The sequence below is a fragment of the Notolepis coatsorum genome, assembly GCF_963971535.1.
Source record: "Notolepis coatsorum genome assembly, chromosome: 7".
Taxonomy (NCBI): Eukaryota; Metazoa; Chordata; class Actinopteri; order Aulopiformes; family Paralepididae; genus Notolepis; species Notolepis coatsorum.
The window spans coordinates 125263499-125289726 of record NC_140171.1 but is presented as its reverse complement, the minus strand read 5'-3'; the positions used below and the strand labels follow the sequence as shown (position 1 = coordinate 125289726).

General features: G+C 43.9%; 2 protein-coding genes across 2 annotated transcripts in view; one reads left to right on the top strand and one right to left on the bottom strand.

Moving 5' to 3' along the window:
* Positions 1–13442, top strand: part of gga1 (golgi-associated, gamma adaptin ear containing, ARF binding protein 1) — a 59847-nt gene extending 46405 nt beyond the window's left edge. The window contains exons 11-17 of the mRNA XM_084318800.1: positions 1716–1859; positions 1972–2036; positions 2463–2653; positions 5285–5532; positions 5728–5897; positions 8350–8460; positions 11352–13442. Of these exons, the coding sequence (XP_084174926.1) occupies positions 1716–1859; positions 1972–2036; positions 2463–2653; positions 5285–5532; positions 5728–5897; positions 8350–8460; positions 11352–11462 (1040 nt within the window). The 3' untranslated portion in view covers positions 11463–13442. The remainder of the gene's footprint in view (positions 1–1715; positions 1860–1971; positions 2037–2462; positions 2654–5284; positions 5533–5727; positions 5898–8349; positions 8461–11351) is intronic.
* A 94-nt stretch (positions 13443–13536) lies between these two features.
* Positions 13537–26228, bottom strand: part of LOC311232200 (putative ATP-dependent RNA helicase DDX17) — a 36344-nt gene continuing 23652 nt past the window's right edge. The window contains exons 12-13 of the mRNA XM_084318909.1: positions 18983–19222; positions 13537–15441 (exon numbers count right to left, since the gene is read on the bottom strand). Coding sequence (XP_084175035.1) covers positions 14672–15441; positions 18983–19222 — 1010 coding nt within the window. The 3' untranslated portion in view covers positions 13537–14671. The remainder of the gene's footprint in view (positions 15442–18982; positions 19223–26228) is intronic.

The window sequence follows — 26228 nt, the reverse complement described above, 5'->3', positions numbered from 1 at the left end:
CTCTAAAACCATACTTATATTCACCACGGTATAACGGTATAATATTTATTTTTTTGCATCTTGACCGTAAGAAACCCAGTGTCAATTTCAAATGACTATAGTATTGAATCCATGGCTATAATATAGAATATAGATTTAGCTCTACAAACAAGGTGACCGTCGTTTACATGGGGTTAACCTGTGGCATCAGGGGTTAACGATGAGTAAGAGGCGTGGCATCCAATGTGTTAAAATGATTTTCATGTAGGACATGTTATATCCATATAAAACCCATTTTGTGGGCGGCTGGGTGGCGCAGTGGAGATTGCGCTCGTCACCAATGCAAGAGACTCCGGTCTCGAATCCGGGTGTCAGCATTGCCTCCGGCTTGGGCCGGCCGTCATACTGGCTCAATTGGCAGAGCCAGCGGGTGGAAGTCGATGGGTGGGGATTTGGACGTTGTGGACAGCGACTCCTACAGGTTGGTTGGGTGACGCCTGCACAGCAGAGACAGGAAGTGGCGGGGGTAGTGTGAGCCTCCCATGCGTTACACCTCGCCACTGAGAGTCCGCGCTGGCAGGTGAAAAGATGTGACAGGCTGCCTCCTCGTGTACCGGAGGGGACACGTGATGCAAGGCTTCTATGCTCCCTACAACCGACCAGTGGGGGGCATAGGCAAGCAACGTTCAAGACGGGAGGGGAGAATTGGAAACACGAAATTGGGATGGGATAAAAAATTGAAAATAAGGAGAAAAAGTGGATAAAAAAAACGATTTTGTGTGACAGTAAAGAAATACTGAATACAATTGGCTATGTAAGGTTTACATAATGTATAAAGCATTTGATCTAGATGAATTAGCAAATTTATTTAAAGCAGTAGGTCAAATAGGCCAAATGGCTAAGCAGCAGAAACACTTCTTCTCCACCACTTCCCTTTCACGCCATAAAGTACATACCGTAATTCCTCTAATAGTAACCGGGTCTCAAATACAAGCCGGGTCTCTATTAATGGCCGGGTGCGCTCTTGAGCTAAGCAATTATAAGCCGGCCTCCTAATACAAGCCGGGTTACTAATATACTGAGCTGCATACTGAGCTAGTTACTTGATTTCACTTTGAAAACGTTGAAATGACCACCTGTAATTGCACTGTTTACTATTTCATACAGTACTTGGTTTCAATAAATGAACCCAGTACATTTTACTGGGTTCAAACTGACACAAAATGTTAATTTATTCATTATGATCCGTTTGAACATTTTAAATATAGGCCTCCCTCTTATACAGGCCTCCTCCTAATACAAGCCTGGTACCCGCTACAGTTGAAACAAATACAAGCCGGGGTTACTATTAGAGGAATTACGGTATTTAGCTCTAGTGCCAGGCTGTAGTTACTCTAACTGTGCAACAACACAGCTCACAGTAGCTTCTTGGAGAAAGGCAGCACCAGCAAGGGAGTGTAGACTGCTGAGAAATGTATGTATTTAATTTAATATTATAATTTCATTTACTATTATAAACTACCAGAAGTGGGGATAAACTGTATGACCCAGTGATAAAAACAAAAAACAGAGGTATGGGAATCACCCCGCCCCCCCGGCAAATCACACCCTGCATTATGTGTTTACAAAGCGTGATGTCACCCGCAGTCGAGCTATATTTGTGTAACTACACATTATACTGCAGTTGTTTCAACAGATTTGGTGTTAAAGACATTGATTCTCCATGTCCCTCCCAGACAGAAGTAGCACAGCCCTCCTAGACCTGACAGGACTTGACACATCAGGTACCGGGCCACTCCCTCACCCAGACATCGCCTCTCTACAGACCCTGTCTCAGGAGCAGGGCATCAACCTATTAGATGATGAACTAATGTCACTAGGTAAGCCTAGCTGGATGTACAGTAGACCTTTCGTCCTTTACCAATGAACGAGCACTTATTTCTCTTACTGTTATCTCACTTTTTCCTCCTGTGTTATTCGCTGACCTCTAAGGACTGAATGACATAATGCCCAACTCCAGCCAAACCCCTCAGTTGGGAGAGTGGAACACTTTTCAGGTGAGTTGTGAGAGAGTGCACACCTGCATAAACACTGATCTAATTGTTACACCACTTCTTTCACACACACACACACACACACACGCATATACGTGTTTATCTATGCTCGTGAGGACCGTCCGATGTCATGCGAGTTCAATGGAAAAACGGTATCGCCCACCATCCTACCCCTGAGTATCCCAGCACACACTGTCCGTTTGTAAATGGGACGTTCCGAGCCTTAAATACGTGAACACAAAGATCTGTTGGCAGGGAGAGAAGACACCCCCCCCCCTGGGGTTACCAGATGGGTTCGGCAGGTTGGCAGGGAAACAATACACACAAAAAGTTTTATTTCTGGGGCTCCAAACAGGGAAACACAGCTTCTAGAAAGTATAGAAAAATCACAGCACACACACACTCACTAACTGCACTGATTGTATCCAGACCTCTGACAGTGTGGAAGCAGCAGTCCCTGCTGCAGTATTACTACCATCAGTGGCCCTGACGCCCCTGACGCCCCAGGCTTCAGCAGCAGCGGTCGTGGCTGCTCCCCCAAAACCCATGGATGGGCTGGATATGCTGGGAAAGACCCTGCTGCAGCAGTCACTACCCCCGGAAAGCCAGCAGGTCAAATGGTAATGCTATAATAATAATAATAATACTTCGTTTTATATAGCGCCTTTCAAAGGACCCAAGGTCGCTTTACATAAGGGGGGGGGGGGGGGGAGATAACAAGTCAACAAACATAGTGGACAGACACAACACATACATATAAAGTGAGAAAGTTAGGGGTTGAAGGCCAGGTTGAAGAGGTGGGTTTTGAGCAGTTTTTTAAATGAGTCCAGAGTTGGGGTGGTGCGGAGTTCTGCGGGGAGGGAGTTCCAGAGGGTGGGAGCTGCCACACTGAAAGCTCTGTCCCCGAACGTCCGCAGTCTGGTTCGGGGGATGGAGAGCTGACCAGTGTCCGTGGATCGCAGGGACCGTGACTGAGTGTAGGGGTGGAGGAGGTCAGTGAGGTACTGAGGTGCCAGGGCGTGAAGGGATTTGTAGGTGAGCAGGAGGGTTTTGTAGGTGATGCGGGATTTGATGGGGAGCCAGTGGAGCTGGATGAGGATGGGGGTGATGTGCTGCCAGGGTTTGGTGCGGGTTAGAACCCTGGCAGCTGAATTTTGAACATACTGGAGCCATATGGGATGGATAGACATTCATCTAAACCAGGGGTTCTCAAACTTTTTTTATACCACAACCCCATTTTATTTAGGATTTCTTTTGCGACCCCAAACTTAATGTATCGCGTAATTTCAATGTGGAATTAAGGAATCAAAATAAAAGCACATGTTGTTGAACTTGATCATGCATATTTATTAGAAAGTTTTATTACAGCACTATGTTATCAATACACATTTATAAAACGAGGCATATTTAGCCACTGACCTAAACAGTGTTCTGTTACCTAGAGCAGGGGTTCCCAAACTTTTCAGGCCGCGACCCCCAAATAACGGTGTCAGAGAGCTATAGGAGGTAAAATATATATATATTTTTTAAATTATAATATATATATTTTTTTTTATAAATGGAAATGTATGGTTGGAACATGCAAACGTTCAAACGCACACACACTAATAAGCATTCAAGGCTTTTAACCAGGGCCGGACTGGGGAAATCATTCAGGCCAGGAAATATAGTGCAAAATATAGCCCCAGTCAGGCCACTTTTTAAGCAGGGGGTCTGGGGGTCCCCCACCAGGAAATCTTTTGTTACAAAGACTTCATTTCCTGCATTCTGGTGCAGGAACTTTTTTATTTGTACCCTTTATTGTTAAAAAAACAGACTAGCATATGTATGATTAGCAACAACACATAAGAGTATTAAAACTTGAAAAATATCAGTTTATGGTAAAAAAAAGGAAATGCGATTAAATTGTGATTAATCGCGAGTTAACTATGGACAATCATGCGATTAATCGAGTTAAATATTTTAATCGATTGACAGCACAAAAAAAATACAATCTTTTATTCAACTTCAGCACTGATCATAACACCACATATTCATTTTATAATTCTAACCCTTTAAATGCCAGTGTGTGTGATGGCATATATTTGCAATATATCAAATGCAAAGTAGATTTTTCTGGGGGGGATTATTACAGGCTAGCATGTGCCACTGCCAATGATTAGCAACAACAGTTTTTTGTAAGGGTCCCGCCTCCACCAATCACATGCGGCTCTCTTTGTGTGTGTGTGAGAGCAAGAGAGAGAGAGAGATAGTTCTCCAACTTGTGTGAGTTGCAGTGATCTCCTGGTTGTTCCCCATCTAGAAAAATGATGTTCCCCATCATGGCTGTCCCTGAGCAACGACCAGAGTGTTGAATGTCCCGTGACTAAGACGGGGAGGACGTGACCCTCTTGCGCCGCCCCTGTGCCTCAAATAGATCCGCTATCAACTCTATCTTTAATCTTTCAAAATGTTCAGTTGCTATCGCTATTAGCTCTATCTTTAATTTTTCAAAATGTACAGTTGCTATTGCATGCACTCATCTGTGTTTCACCACACACATGAGTGCATGCTTACCAACTGTCCGTCTGCAACACTACTATCACCGACATCTAAGAAGGGAGATCCCCCCTTGAACGGCCCTTCTAAGGTTTCTCTCCTCCACATTGCCTGTGGAGCTTTTTTTCCCTATTGTTAGGTTTTAGTGAGTTTTTCCTTACCTTCGCGTGGGGTATGTCTGGGAGTGCTTGCATTCTTTCATTTATTTGCATTCATCTAAAAAAATGTTGGACCCTATGGTGTTCTTGTTCTGTTCTTGACTTATTGTTATGTTGTCTTCTTGACTTGTTTAAAGAAGACCTGTACGGCCCATGGGGACATTAACGTGTGTTGTCGGGCCCTATAAATAAATTTGATTTGATTTGATTTGATCTAACTATTGCGCTGCTGCAACTAGAAACACTGGCCTGGCCTGCTTCTAAGTTCAGTGGCCTGACTGCATAAAAAAAAAATTATCATCTGGCGACCCCACCCCCCCCACTGCGGCTCGGGGTTGCGACCCCCACTTTGGGAACCCCTGACCTAGAGTATTACTCTATCTGTTATTGCGTTGATGAATAAGTTGAATGCATTATCGTAGCCAAGAAAAGGAATCTGTGGCTGCTTAAAATGTTATACAATTTTGTTGTATGACTATAATTTCTGTTAGATCATGAAGTAGAATACATAGCAGCACCAAATCACATCCTGCTCTCGCTTTCTCTCTCACACAGGGACAAGCTCCAACCTCACTCCAAACTTACTTTACGAGACCTCCAGACCAAGTCCAGCGCCGCCTCTACTCCTGCTCCCTGCACAACCACCACCACCACCACCACTCCAAACCTCAGCCCGGCCCTCTCCGTGGAGCAGCCTGGACATCTCCTGAACTCCAAGCCTGTCCCGGCACCTGCTGCTGTCCCTCCTCATAACGACATCTCCCTGGCTGATGTGACGGTGCCTCTGGAATCCATCAAACCCTGTAAGCCCAACAAGCAGCTGTTATCTGAAGGCTTGTGTAAATTGAGTGCTTTCATGTTATGGAATAACCCGGGCCGTGGATCCATGGAAATATGTACAATTACAAGACCTGTGAGAATGGAATATTACTAAATCACTGCATCCAATATCGTCCCCGGTGATGTTTTCCATCTCCTCGTCTGTCTTTGTCTTCCAGGCAGCTTGTTACCGGTGACTGTATTTGACAAGCACAGCCTGCGGGTTCTGTTCCACTTTGCCCGAGACTGTCCTCCATCGCGGCCTGATGTGCTGGTGGTGATCATATCCATGTTGTCCTCCGCCCCTGTTCCAGTCACAAATATCCGCTTCCAATCAGCTGTACCGAAGGTAAAGAACCTTCCTCTTCTTCTCTGGTGTTCAAGTTGTCTCGTCCCCCACAGTACTTCTTCTCTGGTGTTCAAGTTGTCTCGTCCCCCACAGTTCTTCTTCTCTGGTGTTCAAGTTGTCTCGTCCCCCACAGTTCTTCTTCTCTGGTGTTCAAGTTGTCTTGTCCCCCACAGTTCTTCTCTGGTGTTGTTCAAGTTGTCTCGTCCCCCACAGTTCTTCTTCTCTGGTGTTCAAGTTGTCTCTCACAGTTCTTTCTGTAGTTAGTCTTTCACTTCCCCTTCTTAATCATCACCAGTCTTTCAGTGAATCTGCTTTTTCCTCTCTTCACTGCTACCATCTTTCCATGTTTCATTCTCATCCAATCTTGTCTATTATCTTTCTATAAATAATTGCTCCTGATTTATTGTGCTTAACACTTTGTGCGCCATTCACGTTGTACGCCGTGTTTCAAGTTCATGCGAATTCTGCCAATCCACGGCATACGATGTTATTTTGATCATATTTCATATTTTCGCCATGGTATTCATATTTCACTCACGGAGCCTTGTCTGATGCTGTGGGACTCGGCACAACTCTGCAATGGATGGATGATCGGCGAGTTGCCGGTTGCCGATGTCGGTGCGTCTCTTAAATCCGTCCGGCCACTCGCATATCATCGCAGGACTCTAGCCACACACCGTGGATATGGATCGCTGCCATAACTCAATAATCGACATGATTTGGGCGTGTATTAGTATTATACAAACCGGAAATGGATAGACTCGATCCCCATCAAATAACTTGGATCTGTTTGCTCCAGTATCATCGCCCAACGGTAAGAGGAGGCTGCCGTGACTTTCAGCATTTTTGTTTATTATTATCGATGTAAACTGCTCTGATCTATATATCACCCATACTACATAAATCATTTAACGACGATCACGGAATTATAAACACCCCCCCCCCCCCTCCGTTCACCCGCGCATGATCAGTCATAACGTTTAGAACCATGTACAGTTGACATTTTTAATATAGCGTCGATCGGCAAAAAAAACGGCATTTGATAATGTATATATGCATTTATGCCTATATCTCACGTTCTAGGAATTACTGCAGAAAACGATAAAGACATATTTATATTCTAGACTGTATTTTTGTATGAATGTGTGAATGAAAAAGTAAAACGTTCCTACATCCTGAACGATAGATAATCGATGTTGAATGGGCCATAGTAATGTCAATTTAGCAATACAATTTAAAAAGTTATAGCCCTGCAAAGAAGGTGAACATCTCCATAGACTTACAGTACTGGCAGAGAATGGTATAAGATGCTGAAACTCTGTGGCAGTTAATGTGTTAAGAGCCATTTGCCGGGGAGCTCCAGTAGCTCACCGCGTATCTCGGCGCTATTTCGGCGTCGGGGACAACCGTGCGCGTCACGGATCTGGGGTACACGAGTTCGACTCCCGGACTCGCCGTATTTTCTCAGAGTGTCTTCCCCTGATCTATATCCCATTCAACCTGTTTCTGTCGGTCATGCTTGACCAGAAAAAGCGATAAACGCTAAAAAAATGAAGTTTCAAAAAAAAAAAGAGCCATTTGCCTGGTTGAATCGGATTCAGACAAAGTCGAACATTTAGTTGAGTGATATTCGAATTAGGGCCGTCTTAAATACTTCGAAGCTTTGAAGCTTCGTTCGATGGGCATGGGATTCGAATATGAAAAGAAAATTCGATTATGTAAAAAAAAAAATATATATATATATATGCATTTTTTTTTATTGTTTTTTATTTAATTTTTTTTGTGCAAAATCAACTCTGCCTCTCTTTGTTAATTACAACAAGCAATGCTGTTTGTTATTTAAGATGAGGTCGGACTCGGCACTGACACAGATTTGTGTTCATTGTGCTGCTTTTATAAAGCCTCAAATGACGGCTTACAATATTTCATGGAAGCAAAGTGTTTAGTTTGTCTAAGATTTAAAAAGGTTTAAACTTTACAGCACTGACAAAGTTGAACAAAAAATCGAATCTCGGCCCCGAAGCTTCGAATTCCAAAAAAGAAAATCGAAGGTCAGCCCTAATTCGAATGACATTATGTGCCATCTGATTTGTAAATGAAACAGATAAATGTACTGAAATGTATGGTTGTTAAACAAAGGTTCTTATTAGTGTTCTTCTGTTCACTTGGCACGATTAAGTAGCACATTCCCAGTTCGGGTTGAGTTCCATTAGTTTGTTGTTAGTTTTGGAACCGGTTCCAATTTGGTAAAATACCTGGATTTGTTGAGCTTGGAGTCTAACAAATCCTCTCATCAAATATTTGTCTCCCCTCTCTGTCTCTTCTACAACTCACCTCAACCCCAGTCTTTCAATATTATATTATGATACAGTATATAGGTCTGTTGACTGGCTGATTATTCGGAGGCATCCCTAGTCGTGTTGATCTTTGTCTGGGTGTGTGCACAATGTAGGTGATGAAGGTGAAGCTCCAACCTCCTTCAGGTACTGACCTCCCAGCCTTCAACCCCATCCTGCCACCAGCTGCGATCACACAGATCCTGTTGCTTGCCAACCCTCTACAGGTAAACCACTGCCTCAAATCCTAGCTTATCTGCCACGGTTGGACTTAATTTACGTTACTTATTTTTATATACATATATATTTTTCTTTTCTATTTTCTTTTTACAACACAACATCAACATCAACAATAACAACAGTAATAATGATAATGACAAGATAAGAAATAATAAATACAGACCAAGTAGAAAATAAAAACACTGCAAACAACACAAAAGACATTAGACAATACATTAGACAATTCCTCCCCCACTTCCCCCCTCCCCCAAGACCGCCGGATCCCCCAGGACCAACACCCCACCACCGCTACATCGCGCTCTTGACCACCTCTGCCGCAGCGGTCCACAAATCAATACCTGCTCGTCCCACCCCAACCACACAAGCAGTCGATATCTCCAAATAAATAACGTCCAGCAATGTCGGGGACCAGTTGACTTAACCCTTTAATCGCCAAGGACGACTTAACACGTCATTCTCCGCCATGCGTAATCTGCCAATGACGTCGTACAGCGTCTTTGAGATCAATATTTCAAAAATCTGTCATGGCAATCATATTTCACCCACGGAGACTTGAGATCTCCTGTAGATCTCCTCTCAACTCTCCAACGGTTCAAGACCGCCATCTGGTGGCCGATCGGCGAATCGCCAAAACCGGAAGTGACACGCCGGAAGTGGTGCTCACCCATATTTCGTCCGGCCACTCGCTATCGCTAGCGGGACTCCAGCTTGATACACTGGACATCGATCGGTTGCAAATAACTCGATAAACAACATGATTTGGACGCATATCGCATATATCAACATCCCATAATAGCGATATTTCGGTCAGAGGAAGCCGCGGTGAGTTTCAGCGTGTTTGATTATTATCTGACGTCAATCGGTATCAAACTACATTTGATGATCTAATATATGTATTTGTGGCTATAACTCACATTCTATGGAATGCTACAGAAAACGATAAAAACATATTTATACTTTAGACCATATTTTAGTATGAATGTGTGAATGAAAAAGTAGAACGTTGCTACATCCTAAACGATAGATACTTGATGTTGAATGGGCCATAGTAATGTCAATTTAGCAATACAATTTAAAAAGTTATAGCCCTGCAAAGAAGGGGAACATCGGCATAGACAAATAGAGCTGGCAGAGGACGGTATAAAATCAGAATAATCCCTGGCAGATAAAGGGTTAATTTACAAAGTTAAGCCTATGTTTTGAACAGTCTGTTTTTTCCAACCTTTCCTCGATGTCACTCAGAAAACTATATGATGCCATATAAACTCCAATGCCTATACCCTGAGCTCTGTTACCCATACTGCCCTACACTGTAATCATAATAATAATCATAACTACCTACCTCATACTATACTAGTCCATATAACTCTGTATGATAGCATGTACAATAATGCTGTATATATCATATATATATCCAGTACTCGAGTTGTGAAAAAAAACCAGGGGGGATGGTCAGGGCTGCAGATCTCATGACAAGTTTGGGGGGACGCAGAGTAGAGGGGCATCGTCCCCCCGGTAGAAAATCTTAATGAATTAAATACGCAAATGAAGCTTTTAGGAGTATTTCGAAACTAGAATTACAGAGTGGGAGTAGATACACTACTCTTGATAGCACATATTATTGGGGGGGGCAAATTCATATTTTTCTGATGATTAGCTGACACAAATGCTAGCCTGGTTAAAGACATCCAAATCCTCAAGGTTTAGCTAGCTACGTTAGTTAACTATTGATAGATAAACTTATTATTACATAATAATATGATATTGTAAGGAAGGGGCAGGACCAGATAAGCTTTGCTTCTTTCTGTCCCTTCTCGAACAAAGCCATTTGTCTTGAGCTATGTTGATTATTGCTTCCATAGGAAGATATATTTAATTTTATTTGTATTTTATTTCGTTTTTTTTTTTTTATTACAAATGTGTGTGTTTATGGTTGAAAATGTTCGAGATAAATAAAGATCAAATCAAATCTAACTGATGAAGTGATCCCTCTTCTAACAAGAGAGAAAAACGTAGCTTAGCTTTAAACTCATTCATTGCTTATGTCTAGAGATTCCACCTTTGATAACTAAAGTTATGATCGTGCACTTGACGTACCTGTTATATACTTTTTTGCCTTTTTAAACATGACCCTTAGATCGTGCTGTCCTGGTCGTTTGGCCATTACGATATTGATGACCATAACCAGCTGTCACAAGACAGTATGGCCAGTACGGTAGTACCGTGGGAATTTTTATGAAACATTCTGATATTTTCGCGGGTCTTGTGCAGTGGTCTCGTGCCACTGTCAATCAAGCGACCGACAGTGGCATGAGACGCGCACCGTTTGACAGTGATATGCGCAGCATATTTGCGAGTGCTCTCGTGACTGAGGAGGGGATGGCCCTCCTATAAACATTCTGATACTTTGATGGGAAGGGGGGATGGCCGTTTTAGAAGGGGGATGATATTGACCGTTTTTATTTCAGGGGGGATGCCATCCCCCCTCAACTCGAGTACTGTATATATCCACATCTGTCTGTACATACCTGCATGTAATCCTTTTTACATATCTGTAGATAGATACTATATCCATCTGTACATATCCCTGACCTACTCTTACTAGTTATGCTGCTGGCCAGTATGACTTACTACCAGTGTCTTTATACCTGTATCACTGTACATATTAATACTACAACTCTGTACATACATGATCAAATTAGCACTATACTCAGTAGTACTCATTTATATATCTTATACCCAGTTTAATCACCTGTACATTGTATATTACTATTGAACTTTACTGTTACATTTGCACTCTGGTTGGATGCCAAACCTCTTTTCGTTGTACTGTACTTGTGCTGTATGATGACAATAATCGAATCTAATCTTGTTGCAGGACAAGGTGCGGCTGCGGTACAAGCTCACATTCAACCTGGGAGCCAGATCCCACGACGAATCCGGTGATGTAGAACAGTTCCCCCCTCCAGACTCGTGGGGGAATCTTTGAAGAGACGGACAACCTCCCGTCAACTGCTTCCTTTAGTTGTAGGTTGAAGTTGCCCCCCAATCACTGGTCAGGGGCAAGATGGTCTTTTTACATATAAATAGCTAGACTGGGCGTGGGAGAATTCATCCAAAACTAGTTTTGGGAAGCAGCTTCTACCTCATGCCTTCCTTTGCACCATTCCTATCCTTGTTTGATCATCCTACCGTTTCTTTTCTACTTGGTTTGGTCTTTTCCTGCTTCGTACAATTCCCAATACAATCAAACCAACACATTGCTGTACTATAATGATTTTGAATGAACTGACAAAACGGAGGAATCGATCCGTGATTACCGAGAGATCAAGTCATGCCTTTTAAAACGGAATGTGTGCATTTGTGTCCGACTGGTTTGCATTCTCTGTACAAATGGACCAGGAGCATGCAGTTGAGTTTCCTGGTTTAAAGTCATTACCCCCCCACCCCACCCCAACTCTTGGTAATTTCAGACTTTGCATCCATATTCTGAAAAGTGGAATAGCAGACTTAAAGATCCCCTCCACTCAACTGTTTTTGTCAACTCCTGTTGGAGGAATGACTTTGACTATACAGATTAGTTTCCCTTCCTTGAAATCTGAGTTGCATGTGTGATAATCACCATTGGTCAAACCCATAAAACCTCTCATGGTCCAATATGTTATAACTTGACACCTTTACACAGAACAGAGTAGGTATTGACGTGTCTTGAAAGATGATCAGCTGCTGACCTTTTGGAATTCCTGGTAAAATATCAATGGATAGATCCTTGGATTCTCAATGAAGGTAAAGGTGTAGAGATGCTGCTAAGCCATTTTCAGTGGTTTATTGAACAATTTGGTGGAAAAAACATAATTGTTATTCAATATGGAAAACATTTGAAGGGTTTAAAATGGACCTGGAGGGGATCTTTAACTGGAAATGCTACATAGCACTATGGGATGAGCCAGGATGCTGCCAGACGTCATGCATTTGGTCCATTGTTTAGACACCAAGTATTGTATTTTATCATCTGTAGCTATATTGTTGATGCAAATCCGATTTGTTTTAGTGACAAATGAATCCAGTCAGTCTTCTGTGAAGGATGTTCAATCTCTGCACCTGAAAAAAAGCATTTTATTTCTGCACTTTTCGCCATTCTATAAGAGGATGGAACACGTTATTATTTTAGTCCCTGAAGTTGCATGATGCACTCGTTTCCATATCATTTTGCACATGAAAACATCCCCTCTTTTCCATTCCCCCCCCTCTACCTTCCACTGTTAATGGACATGTTTAGTCCTGAGCTGTCAGTGCTGACATTCAGTCGGAATCTGCCGTACGTGCCTGAGCTGAAAGTTCATTATTTAACTTTTCTTTTTTTTTTTACTTTATCTATTTACAAATGAACTGTTTGTTTGATGCTATTTCTGTTTCAGTTGTGTTCATATTATCCATTAATGTATTCCTTTTACAAAAGATGAAGTTGTGCAAAGATGTGTGCAACAAATGGGAATTCGGTTGAGGTGCTTCACTTTTGGGGTCAGCTGCCAAACCTAGAATGTGCATTCATAAAGCTTCTATGGTACTTAAATAGGATGGTCTCCTAGGTCTTGTGAAACAAATTATTCAAGCTCTTCTATTCATTGATATAATGTGCATAGCCCCAGACCTTCAACCACAGGGGGACCATTCACATGTAACTACATCGTCTTCATTGTGGGCTTGGAGGGACATGAACTTTCAATTGGAACTTTAGGAAGGAACATCTTATTGTGCAGCAAGTGGCGTGGATTCTAAGTTATGAAATTGCTTTTTATTTGGAAGTGAACTGATCCCAACCATACTGTCAATGCTTCCTTTCCACATTACAATGTTTTGTTCTGTCCTTGTAAATAAAAGGTTCATGCAATTATGTATATTTGCCAAAACAAAATATATGCAAAGAGCAAATAAATATTGCTGGGAAATGGAGAATGTAGTGCAAATATGTCCAAGGGAAATAAAGTTATTCTTCTTGGATTTAACCTGACTCGTCAATGCTGGGTTCTCGCAAAGCAGAATATAAAAACACAAAGTTTTCATCAAAACCTTTTATTTAGTATGAAATGAAGCATTGTAAAAATAATGCATGTGAATGTAAGATCAGAGAGACACCAGTGACGTTCAGATACACAGCAAAGAGAAATGTTATCTCTTTACTGGCATCAGTTTCACCTGCAGAACTGGCATGAAGACAGTGCAGTGCCTTTGGTCTGAACAATAGCATTGTTGACATTTACAAAAACAGGACAATTTCTAAGTATAAGCTAACCTCTTCAATATCTAGGCTACAGAGCGTTCACGGCAGTACATTTAATAATAATCACCACAAGATATGCCCCACATTTGCTCCATAACACTATTGTATTCGAAGAGACCTTAACACAATTTGTATGAGCCGATTATGAAAGTGTACTACAAGTAGTTTGCTTCAATCGATTCCAAGGATTCTAGAAAAGATTACGAAATGATTACAATGACGTCGATTTTAGAGACATTTGACTAGAACTAGAATTATATGAGGATCGGTCACAGCGTTCTCACGTGAAGTTATTCGCCACTGGGAGAGACGCTACTTCCAATGCATTTAGTCTCCCAGTGACAACGAGGGAAGACATTTTCAAACATTTGTAGTGGCGACACGGTTCCATCCTCTTACAATTCTAGGGGACAGAAATGAAAGGGGCATGCATAACAAAAATTACAATCTACAGCTACAGTAAATGAAAACCTAATATCTAAAGTTCCATTAAAATTCAATGCATGAACGTTTTTATTGGGATAGCTAAGAGTTTTTTCCTATATATTTACAGCTATTAACAATCACTACTCTAAATGACAAGTCATCCCATTTCTAAATGTTATATCTTGGAACAAAAATGCTTATTGGCTCACTGACAGATTACACCGATTAGAAGTAATTCGATGGATACCGTAAAAGTATCATGTTTCAATAACCAGCCGTAAATGTATAGCGTGTTTATTTGGTTCACTTCCCCTCTAGTGTACGCTTCTATTTTTAAGATAAAAAAAATTCTACAAATACAAAAAATTAGCCCTTACCTCCTAAATTGCCTGAGTCAATAAGAGGACAGTAAAAAAATCCTTTCAGGAAAGGAACACATGTGTAACATGAACATCCTGAGTAGCACTTGTAACTAATACTACCTGATAATTCTACTTCCTGGCAGGAGGAGGGGGTGGGGCAACGAAGGGGTATGGTGGCTGACCTATGAATCCCATGAGCGGAGCTTTTTGTGGGACAAACTGATGGGCCATTAGGGGCTTGGGCCCCCCTGCTGATGGAGGGGGTTGGTTTAACAGACCCTTTGACTGACTGGACTGACCATGGCCCCCATTGCTGCTGATAGTGGACTGAGGTCCGCCCCGAGAACTGTAGCCCCCACTGCTGCTGATAGTGGACTGAGGTCCGGCCCGAGAACTGAAGCCCCCACTGCTGCTGATAGTGGACTGAGGTCCGGCCCGAGAACTGAAGCTCCCACTGCTGCTGATAGTGGACTGAGGTCCGCCCCGAGAACTGAAGCCCCCACTGCTGCTGGACTGAGCTCCGCCCCGAGAACTGAAGCCCCCACTGCTGCTGCTGGACTGAGCTCCGCCCCGAGAACTGAAGCCCCCACTGCTGCTGCTGGACTGAGCTCCGCCCCGAGAACTGAAACCCCCGCCCCCACTATAACCCTGGTTCTGGCCGTCCCGGGGCCGGTAGGAGGAAGAGGAGGAGGAAGATGAACGGTCTCCGTCCCGGCTGCCGTGGTTGTCTCTGCCGCTGCCGCCGCTGCCGCCGCCGCCGCCGCCGCCGCCACCGCCACCGCCACCGCCACCGCCACCGGACTGCATGCGCCGATCACACGTGTCCTGGAACATTGTGTTTGGATTGCTGGCGCCGGAGCCGCCACCACCACCACCACCACGGTAACGCATTCTGCCACCTTGAACAAAGAGAACCCTGTAGCTCAGAAATCGACCACATCACGTGTCAGTCAGTGTGGGTGACCTGGCAAAGCCAGTCACACACACTCTTATATAATCTATTGTTTATTCTCTTTATTATTCCGCCGTTTTGTCCGACTACTCCTCCCAGAGCTTTCGCACCACACACAAGTGTAAGGTATTAAAACGACCGGCTCGGTCCAACTATTGCTTTTTTTTTATCTACTTTTTCTCCTCCCTTTTTTCTGTATTTTTCTCCCATCCCAATTTAGTCGTTATGCCAATTCCCCCCTCCCCTTCCTGGCTGTTGCGCGCATTTGCCCCCCACTTACCGGTCTAGGGAGCCCTGAAGTCTATCACATGCTTCCTCCGACACATGTGGAGACAGCCAGCCGCTTCTTTTCACCAGACAGCGAGGACTCTCACTGGGGAGGTGTACCACGTGGGAGGATCACACTACCCTCCCCAGTTCCCTCCCTCGCTGTGCAGGCGCCCTGTCCGACCTGTAGGAGTCGCTGTTTACAACGACCAGGATACACCCCACCGGCTTCCCACCCGCTGACACTGCCAATTGTATCAGTATGGATGACCGACCAAGCCGGAGGCACCGCTGACAACTGGATTCAATACCAGTGTCTCTTGCGGTGGTAGGCAGACGCTTAGTCCGCTGCGCTACCCGGCCGCCCAAGTTGCTATTACTTTTTGTAAAGTTTCACCGCACCGTTTGGGTACAAATAGACTCTAAACGGGCAATTTTGGTCCATAGGAATGAATAGCGGAATGTTCAAAACTAGAGTGCTGCGAGGGCGGCTACGTGGCGTAGTGGGCAAGGCGCTCGCCACGTAAAAATGCTGGAGACGCTCGGCTCGTCAGTTCGAGCCCAGCGCTCCACATTTGCTTTCAGTTTAGCTGGTCGTCCGTACTAATACACATTGGCCGTATTAGGGGGTGGGAAACTGATGGGTGGGGATCGGGCGTTGTGGACAGCGACTCCTACAGGTCGGTTGGTGCGCCTGCGCAGTAGAATCAGGAAGTGTCGGGGGCAGCGTGAGCCTCCCACGCGTTACTCCTCGCCACTGAGAGATCGAGCTGCGCAGGTGAAAAGATGAGACTGCTGTTACCTCAAGTACCGGAGGGGACTTGTGCTATGTATGACGTAGTCCACATTGCAGCCGGCTTGTGGGAGGCAAGAAACAGCGTCCGTGACAGGGGAGGGTTGAATTGGATGATGGGAGAAAATATAGAAAATGGGAGAAAAAGTGGAAAAAAAAAAAACTAGAGTGCTGCTTATTTTTAATTATTTTTTTGTAAATTGCGACACTGGTCTAAATTTGACCGATATAAAAAAAAAAGTTAAAAAAAAAACACATCAAAACGATGCCACAACTGTGTCCAAATAAATGGAATTGGACATTTCTCTCAACTTATGGCCATTTATTTGCTATGTTCCACATACACACCAATGGACTCTCCCACTAGCTGAAATCTGTGATTTCACCGTTCCTTCCCTCGTCTTCCGATCGCCACAATTGTCGATGGAATTACACATTATCGCACATAACCCTTCATAATAAACTTCCTCAAGTGCTCATATTCAAAAAACGAAGCTTCATCTCTTATCGTTTTGCTTTAATTATTTGTGAGTGAAGATTTGATTGAAAAAAATTTATTTGTGAGTGTGACAGAAGTGCAGCCTCATTCAAATGCATTGGAGGATGGGTTTGTGTCAGTTAGGATTTGAATCAATTAAGGCTTGTCCAACCGAGTTGATTGACACATATGTACATAAAAAAACAAATCTTTCTTAACTCATTGGATGCCACGGATTAGCCTCATCCTGTAGTAGCTACCGCCACCGCTGTAAACGGTGGGAGTCGCTCACCTTGTTTGCAGGGCTATAACTATTTAAATATTATATGCAATATTATATGCTATTATATTACTATACTATTAAATTGTATGCAATATTATATGAAATACTATGGTATCTATCGTTCAAGATGTGAAAAAGGAATATTTTTTCCATCCATGCATTCTCGTTTTATACCGTGGTGAATATAAGTATGGTTTTAGAGTGGTCTAGGGTCATTCCTGGGAGGCTAGTAATAGCCTGCGACGCATATTATACTTAATCCATTGGCATTTCGTCCATATACACGCTACAATAAAAAATTCAAATGCATATGATCGGTATATTATGTTCCATCATGCATGCAGAAAGGGGGGGGGGGGGTGTTTCTGATGAATTGATTGTCAATAACGGCATTCGTTATTACAACAGCATACACTGATCAGGGCGATGGCTATGAAAACAATGCACAACCAAGCTGAAATTGACGTTAAATTGCGTGGCAGATGAGATTCCAAAAAGAATATTCCAATTATTTGATTGCCATCTGCTAGATCGTATGTCCATTTGGCCCACGCCATAACCCCCCACAGCATAATTAATCGGGCGTCCCGAAAGCGATTCAATGCGATCGGGTGAAGATCTTGATCCACGTTACTAGAAAAATCCACCCGGATGACTTTCAATGATACACAGAGTCATTACACAGAGTCACAAAGGAAGTGCGACATCGGCCGCATATCACCAGGCGGCGGTATTGGACCTTTGCGATCTCAGACACATTGCCACACAGTACCACAGCCTTCCTGGATGATTTATTAATGGAAATAGCGAATAAAAAATAACGATCCAATAACGAGTATACTCGTTGTTGGCACCCAACGATTGACGGCCAATACCGAGTATACTCGTTGATGGCGGGGAATGAGTTAAGGGACAGGCACATGAATGAGCCTTACTTTCACAGGGAAACCAGACACACACATGCTTATGGAAGGTGTCAATCAACTCGGTACCGACTTTCATTCATTGATTTATGTTAATCACGCCCTTTCTGAAGCCACGCCCCAATTCGGAAGCCAAGCCCATTTCATATGTTGTAGAGACTTGCGGGTTGTGCCACTACCCAGTAGAGATATCCTCTCTCATTGGTCCATGTTGACCACGCTCCCTAATCCTAGGCCACTCCCCATTTTTTCTTCTTTTTAACAGTTTGTTGTAGAGACTTGCAGGTCCGCCATTGTACTCAGTAGGGATATTCTCTTTCATTGGTCTATGTTTGCCCCGCCCCCTATTATTCTTAGGTCCCGCCTATTTTTTTTTTATATTTTGAACCATTTGTCCTAGACACTCACGAGGGTTCGTTGGACTCTGCAATGAAAACTATATGTTTGCCCCACCCCCTATGCTTAAGTACCACCCCCTATTTGCATCCTCTGAACCGTTTGCCGTAGAGACTCACGAGAGACCCTCTCCCGTTGGCCGGCGGTGCACAGGCATCACCCACACTTTTCCCCCGCGGAATTGTCTAGTTTCCTATCCTCCTTAACCCGTGATGTGTATCTAAGATGATGTGTATCTAATATCTTATATCTATACATTTATACAACCAACTCTCAATTTCCAACATCTGCACTGGATGGCCAACTTCAGCTCAGTTGAGCAGGTATAAAAGCTCCAGGAGTCCTTACCCCCTCCGCCTCCGCCTCCACGGCCTGAGCCCACAAGCTGAAGCAGCTTGGGGTTGATGGCCTGCCGGGCCTCCTCCAGCACTCGGATCAGGTCCCGGGCCTGACGCAGGTTCCCTGGGGTGAAGAAGGTGTAGGCCGTGCCCTTGTTGGTGCTGCGGGCTGTGCGTCCGATACGGTGGACATAATCCTCAGAAGAGTTGGGGTAGTCGTAGTTGATGACAAACTTAACATCCTCCACATCTTTTCAATCGTAGGTAAGTGGGTTTGGCAGCATGGGAGAAAGATGATTTCAAACAGTAAGCGACAGAAATTAAGAGTCAGAAGAAACATTTATATTATAATTCCACTTCCACAAGGCTATCTGGTTGATTTAAACTAGTATTGCTCTATATACTTAAATTAAAATGCAATATCTATGGATAAGCATGAAGCTGGTATTTATTCATCATAATGTTTTGGATTACTGCACATATAAATAGACCACTTACCTGCCAAAAGAGGAACCATGAAAACAGCCACATATCAAAATAGGTGTGAAAACACATCTCATCTTTGCTTAAAAATGTTGGCTGACTTAAGACAGTGAGAAATTGTCCGGTCAAACCCCAAAGTGGCTTCAGTGTTTCGAGCTCACTCGACCTGTAGCCGGAGACATCTAAATGCGAGGGAACTTACATGTTCAGGCTTCTTAATGTTTACACTCAATTTATGGACAAGGTTGGACATTGGCATGTTTTATGGGTTTGGTACAAATAACATAGGAGTCTGTTTCTCATTACAAAAGACGTGGGGCTCTGACAGCAGCACTGCTGAGTCTGATAAATAAGTCTCCCCCTTCCCCTTCATTTTCCATAGTAACAGAGGCAATCATTTGTATATATATATCATAACCTGCCAAATAACAAGCATATCAATGTGGCCTCAACAGTGATAAGCACTCAAGTGGACCGGGACAATCTTGTTTACCTAGCAGGGAAAGTCCTGTTCTGCGCTGAGACTATAATACGGCCGGAATGGAAGAGAGCTTGTGGAGGAATTAGGGAACAGGGCAGGAAGGAAGAGAGCTCGTAGAAGAGTTGGGGAACGGGCGGGATGGAAGAGAGCTCGTGGAACAGTTGGGGAACGGGGCAGGATGGAAGAGAGCTCGTGGAACAGTTGGGGAACGGGGCAGAATGGAAGAGAGCTCGTGGAGGAGTTGAGGAACGGGGCAGGATGGAAGAGAGCTCGTGGAGGAGTTGGGGAACGGGGGGTGGTGAGGTACTTACCCCTTTCAAGGTGTTTTAACAAGGGTAGTCCGTCACCCCCAGAACAGTCCTGGTTGATCGGGAGGGGCTGGGCAGGAGGGTGGGGGACCGTTTATCCCCCCCCCTCACCCTTTGCGCACACCAGCAACGTCGGACGGGAGCAGAACCTTTTTTTAACCCCAAGAGACGCACAGTGGCCGGTTCGGTTGCTCTCGCCACGTTGCAGGACCCTCCTCAGACACCGGCCAGGACTGGATCCAGACGAGCCCCTCTAACTGTCCCCCCTGTCTGTCTGCCTTGTGGACGGACGGGTAGGCAGACATACAGGTCCCCTCAGGCTGGTCCCAAGGAGAGAGCTCGCTGGCTTTACTCTCTGACACTAGGTGGGTGTGGGGAGACCTCTGCGGTACTAGAATGGGGGGGGGGGGGGGGGGGGGGGGCCTCATCCTTCAAAACTAGCCAAGCTTCTACTTTTAAACGTGACTGGGAGGCGGGTCGAAGCTCCAGTACTGGCAGCCGCACTGGCTGCCTGCTACAGCTGCCATGTACTGCAGGACCCTGAGAGGAGAAGAGGGGGGAGAAAGAACAAGGATACAGTCATGGGAAGCTTGGCAAAACAAAACCTTCTACTGCTCACCTCCGGATCTGTCCTGCAAACACATCAGAGGCGAATAGCTCTTCGGTCTATTTTTTTATTTTATTTTTAAGGTGGACCTGGGAGACAACTCAACTGGAATTATTTTAAATACTCCTCCACAGACTACAAAACAGCCCTTTGCTGACATAAAAATATATAGAATTCAAACTAGGTTATTTCTTATGTGGATGAATGTATAGTGTAAAATATTAGCAGAAACGCTATAATACTCATTTGTATTTGTGTCGACACCAAAAGAAGGAGACATCAGAGCGGGTTAATGAAGGAGCACCTACACCCACCCCCCCCCCCCCCCCCCCCCACCCCTTTCAGGCAGCGTGCCAAAGAGCCCCGTCGAAGGAAGTATTGTACTGCAGTAACAAGAAACAGACTGTGTGTGTGTGTGTGTGTGTGTGAACCCACGAGGAGCCTGGAGGTCAGAGGGCCTCCCTGTGTGTGTGTGTGTACCGACGAGGAGCCTGGAGGCCAGAGGCCTCCGCTGCAGACGTGTCCAGCTGCTGATCCAGAACTACAATACGCAGGTGGTTGAATTACAATACGCAGGGGTCCTCCTACTACCGTATGGTGATGTGGTTGAATTACAATACGCAGGGGTCCTCCTACTACTGTATGGTGATGTGGTTGAATTATAATACGCAGGGGTCCTACTACCATATGGTGATGTAGTTGAATTACAATACGCAGGGGTCCTACTACCGTATGGTGATGTGGTTGAATTACAATACGCAGGGGTCCTCCTACTACTGTATGGTGATGTGGTTGAATTATAATACGCAGGGGTCCTACTACCATATGGTGATGTAGTTGAATTACAATACGCAGGGGTCCTACTACCGTATGGTGATGTGGTTGAATTACAATACGCAGGGGTCCTCCTACTACTGTATGGTGATGTGGTTGAATTATAATACGCAGGGGTCCTACTACCATATGGTGATGTAGTTGAATTACAATACGCAGGGGTCCTACTACCGTATGGTGATGTGGTTGAATTACAATACGCAGGGGTCCTACTACCGTATGGTGATGTGGTTGAATTACAATACGCAGGGGTCCTATCGTATGGTGATGTGGTTGAATTACAATTCGCAGGGGTCCTACTACCGTATGGTGATGTGGTTGAATTACAATACGCAGGGGTCCTACTACCGTATGGTGATGTGGTTGAATTACAATACGCAGGGGTCCTACTACCGTATGGTGATGTGGTTGTGCACTTCGTCCTTCATCACCAGATCAGTGCCGCTTCTATTGGTCGATACCACACTACCTTTAGAGTTCCAATTTAAAGCCATGCTGTATGCTTTTACCAGTTGTATATTATCTGAATAAAATCATCGTTTTGATACAATACTGAACCTGAAACCCGGAGCTCAGCTTTAACTAACCTTGATGTTATTATGTATGATAACTTTTCAATCATGGATATATCATACCAGAGGTCATTGTTTTGCAAGTCACAAGTCTGAAACTTGTTTTGAGTCCTAATGTGTTCTTTACAAATGTAATGCCATTTCAAAATTGTAAAGCCTACAGAGTAATAGTTAGTAGTATATTAAATTTAGATCAGGGGTTCTCAAACTTTTTATACCACAAACTCATTTTATTTAGGAAAATGTTTTTGGTGACCCCACACTTAACCCTTTCCCCGCCAATAACGTCGTACAACGGGTTTCAAGTTCATGCGAATTCTGCCAATAACGACGTGATTCTGATCATAATTTCATATTTTCGCCATGGTATTCATATTTCACTCACGGAGCCTTGTCGGATGCTGTGTGAGCCAGCACAACTCTGCAACGCTTCAATACTGCCACCTGGTGGCTGATCGGCGAGTTGCAACCGGAAGTGGATCTCTTGTGATCCCGGTGCGTCTCCCTATTCCGTCCGGCCACTCGTTTATCGTCGCGGGACTCAATACACACACCGTGGATATGGATCTTTGCCATAACTCAATAATCTACATGATTTGGGCGTGTATTAGTACCGGTAATATACAAACCGGAAATGGATCGCCTCGATCCCCACCACATAACTGGGATCCGTTTGCTCCACTCTCACGATCACGTGATTTTCCGAAGATCGGGATCGACAAAAAATAAATACAAATAATTAAAAAAAAAAAAAAATTTAATTCAACAAACATGACCATGTTCACGTAGTATCCAGCTGCAGAACGGCAGACCAGCCAACCTACAACAGTGCCTCACATGATATTGGGCAGAGCGACCACGCTGAATTTAGGCTGAATCTACAGGCGCAGCATGGCAAAGTGTAGTAAAATAAACATCTAAATGTGTATTTTGAACATTTCCTTTCCACTAGTCTGAAGGAAGACATGTTATGGAAGCAAAATAGCTAAAAAATAGCACTAGATTCTGCGTCTATTTTGCCAGCATTTGGAACACACGGCACCGCTTCAGGTTACACAAAAGACCAGACGTGGCGATTATACATGCGCAGGATGTAGTGAGATGTGTATTGGAATTGGTACTGGGCGAGACATGGCAAATACAAACAGCTGCCAGGTGGAAAACTCAATCCGAGTTAGTTTTTCCTCTTGGTCTTTATTTTTATTTTTTAAATGTAATGCCCCCACTGTCACCTACCCGCAGACCCCACTTTGGGTGGCGGCCCGTAGTTTGAGAACCGCTGATTTAGATGATTTGACACCGACACACAACTTCCTTATCTGCTTGCACAACTGGTTGGTGGCTGACTGATCTAAAAGGTCCTAAGTGGAACTGTAATCAGGGAAATTAAGTCGACTCGCTTTTCACATTTTGGACTTGGGGAGAGTATCAAGTCTTTCAAGTCATCAGGCTCAAGTCAGAGTGAAGTCACGAGTCATTTGTGTTAAAAAGTCAAAGTCGAGTTGCAAGCCTTTTAAGATTGTCGAATCTGAAGTCCTTACATTCGTGACTCGAGTCCACGAGTCTGTACTCTGTATCATACTGTTAAAAGATTCATGTTGTACACGTGTGGGAATGCACCATTTATTTTTATTTTTTTTAATCATTCATCTACCTATCCATCCAACTCTCTCTTTATCCTTGTGTATATGCATCTGTACATACAAGGGTTTGTGTGCACCCGTTTGTGGGTGTAGGCACAATCATGTGCATATTATGTGTTTATGTGTGCAACCGTGTGGGTGTAGGCATATGTGGATATTATGTGTTTATGTGTGCACCTGTGTGTGGGTGTAGCCACATGTGTATGTGTGCACCTGCGTGTGGGTGGAGGCACATGTGTTTATGTGTGCACCTGCGTGTGGGTGTAGGCACATGTGTTTATGTGTGCACCTGTGTGTGGGTGTAGGCACATGTGCATATTATGCGTTTTGGGTCAGCACTGGATGCAGCTGAAAACTAGTGCATCTGTTCATGTTCATGCATTTGTTTTGTCACCAACTCACCCACTCAGTTAGCCACTCTGCCCCTAGTGGCAGCTCACAGGCATTGCACCTTTGTGTAATACCAGTTCAATCACTGAGAACGCTTCACATCTATGGCAATGATGTGTGTTATGGATGCATTATGTACATAACAGTATAATTTTTCATGCAGCAAGTCATTGGACATGTACATGCATGCATTAATGTTGCATGGTATACCGAAACTTGGGTACTTTTTAAAAACAGTTCGGTATTAGAATTTCCCCACATTCTGTACCATTAGGTCAGATGTGTCTCCGGCATAAGTGATCGAGAGGATGAGATGCATCATTTGTCTGAATCGCCTCTAGGTGGCAGTACTAGCAAGGTAGGCCAAATCAGGCGCCATGTATGGTCTGGTCAGGGGACACGCGCCTGGGCAGTGGGGCACTCATCCCCATTGATACAGCCTGAGCTTTGATTCATTTCACTTAAAGTTTAGTTTTATGTCATCTTGACTGCGATGTGGTCATCTGCTGCCAGTGGTGACCTCAGGAAACTCCGGGTGGTCCAGAACAGGGCAGCACGGTTGGTACTGGGCTGCTCACTAAGGTCTAATGTGAGCCGTATGCATGCCCACCTCTCTTGGCTTAACGTTGAAAATAGATTGTCTTTTTTAATATACTTGTGCTGTTCAAGTTGATCATGAGCAGTAAAACTCCTGTTTTTATACATAAACAGATTGTTTTTAGTAATACTGTGCATGAGCATTACACTAGAGGTTCCAGTAGTAGGCAGCTTGAATTGCCAGGTCCTAAAACCAATACTTTAAGGAGATATTTTATTTTTAGAGCATTAACTCTTTGGAATAACCTGCCTCAAAACCTCTGCTGCATTTACAGTAGATTCACTTTCTAAAATAATTTTAAAGGGGACATGCATTGCTATTCCTTTCACTATTTGGGCAACTTTACACAATTCCTGTTAGTCTATGGAACACATTTTTTTCAAAAAAATTCATTGTTTTCTATTTCTAATCAATTACTCTAAAGCAGCATTTTTCCACTTCAAGATTTCAAGCTGTTTTTGGGCTGGGCTCCGCCCATAAGCGCTTTGAGTGACAGTAACCCACACAGCGTGATACATGTATACGAGAGAACGAGCGAGCGAGAGAGGGAGAGCGAGGATTAGGGATGTCCGATATTATCGGCATTAAAATGTGATATCGGAAAATATCTGTATCTGTTTAAAAAAAAAAAACATTTCTATAACCTTTATTTACCCAAGCAAGTAAGAACAAATTCTGATTTTATTTATTGTCAAAAGTATGCATAATGTTGTGTTAATTCCACAACAAGAGATATGTAATGTTAATTACCTGAAATTATTCCATTTTTTGGGGGGGGGAAACCCTGCATATATCGGTATTGGTTGATATCGGTATCGGAAATTAAGAGTTAGACAATATCGGTGTATCGGTAAAAAAGCCAATATCGAGCATCCCTAGAGAGGATACACATCGCTCTGTGCGTGCGTGTGCGCTGTGAGCGGCTCAACTGTGATTGTGTGTAAAATGCAGGTTGAGAGGGGGAGGGAGAGGATACATCGCTCTGTGCGTGCGTGTGCGCTGTGAGCGGCTCAACTGCGATTGTGTGTAAAATGCAGGTAGAGGGAGAGAGGATACATCGCTCCGTGCGTGCGTGTGCGCTGTGAGCGGCTCAACTGCGATTGTGTGTAAAATGCACTGCATTATTCCCACTGCTCCTTGTTGAGCAAATAGTTGATTCTCTGTCGGCACCTGCGCACGTCAACCCGTTTGAGGAAGTAATTCCACTTGCTCTGTTGTTGAGCGAATTGTTGATTGTGGGCGGTGACTACAACCAGTGCCTTATTCACGTCAGCAAAACAGTCAAATCAGAACGGCTTAGTTGAGTGAGGGAAGATCTTGTGAACTCGAGACTAGACTGA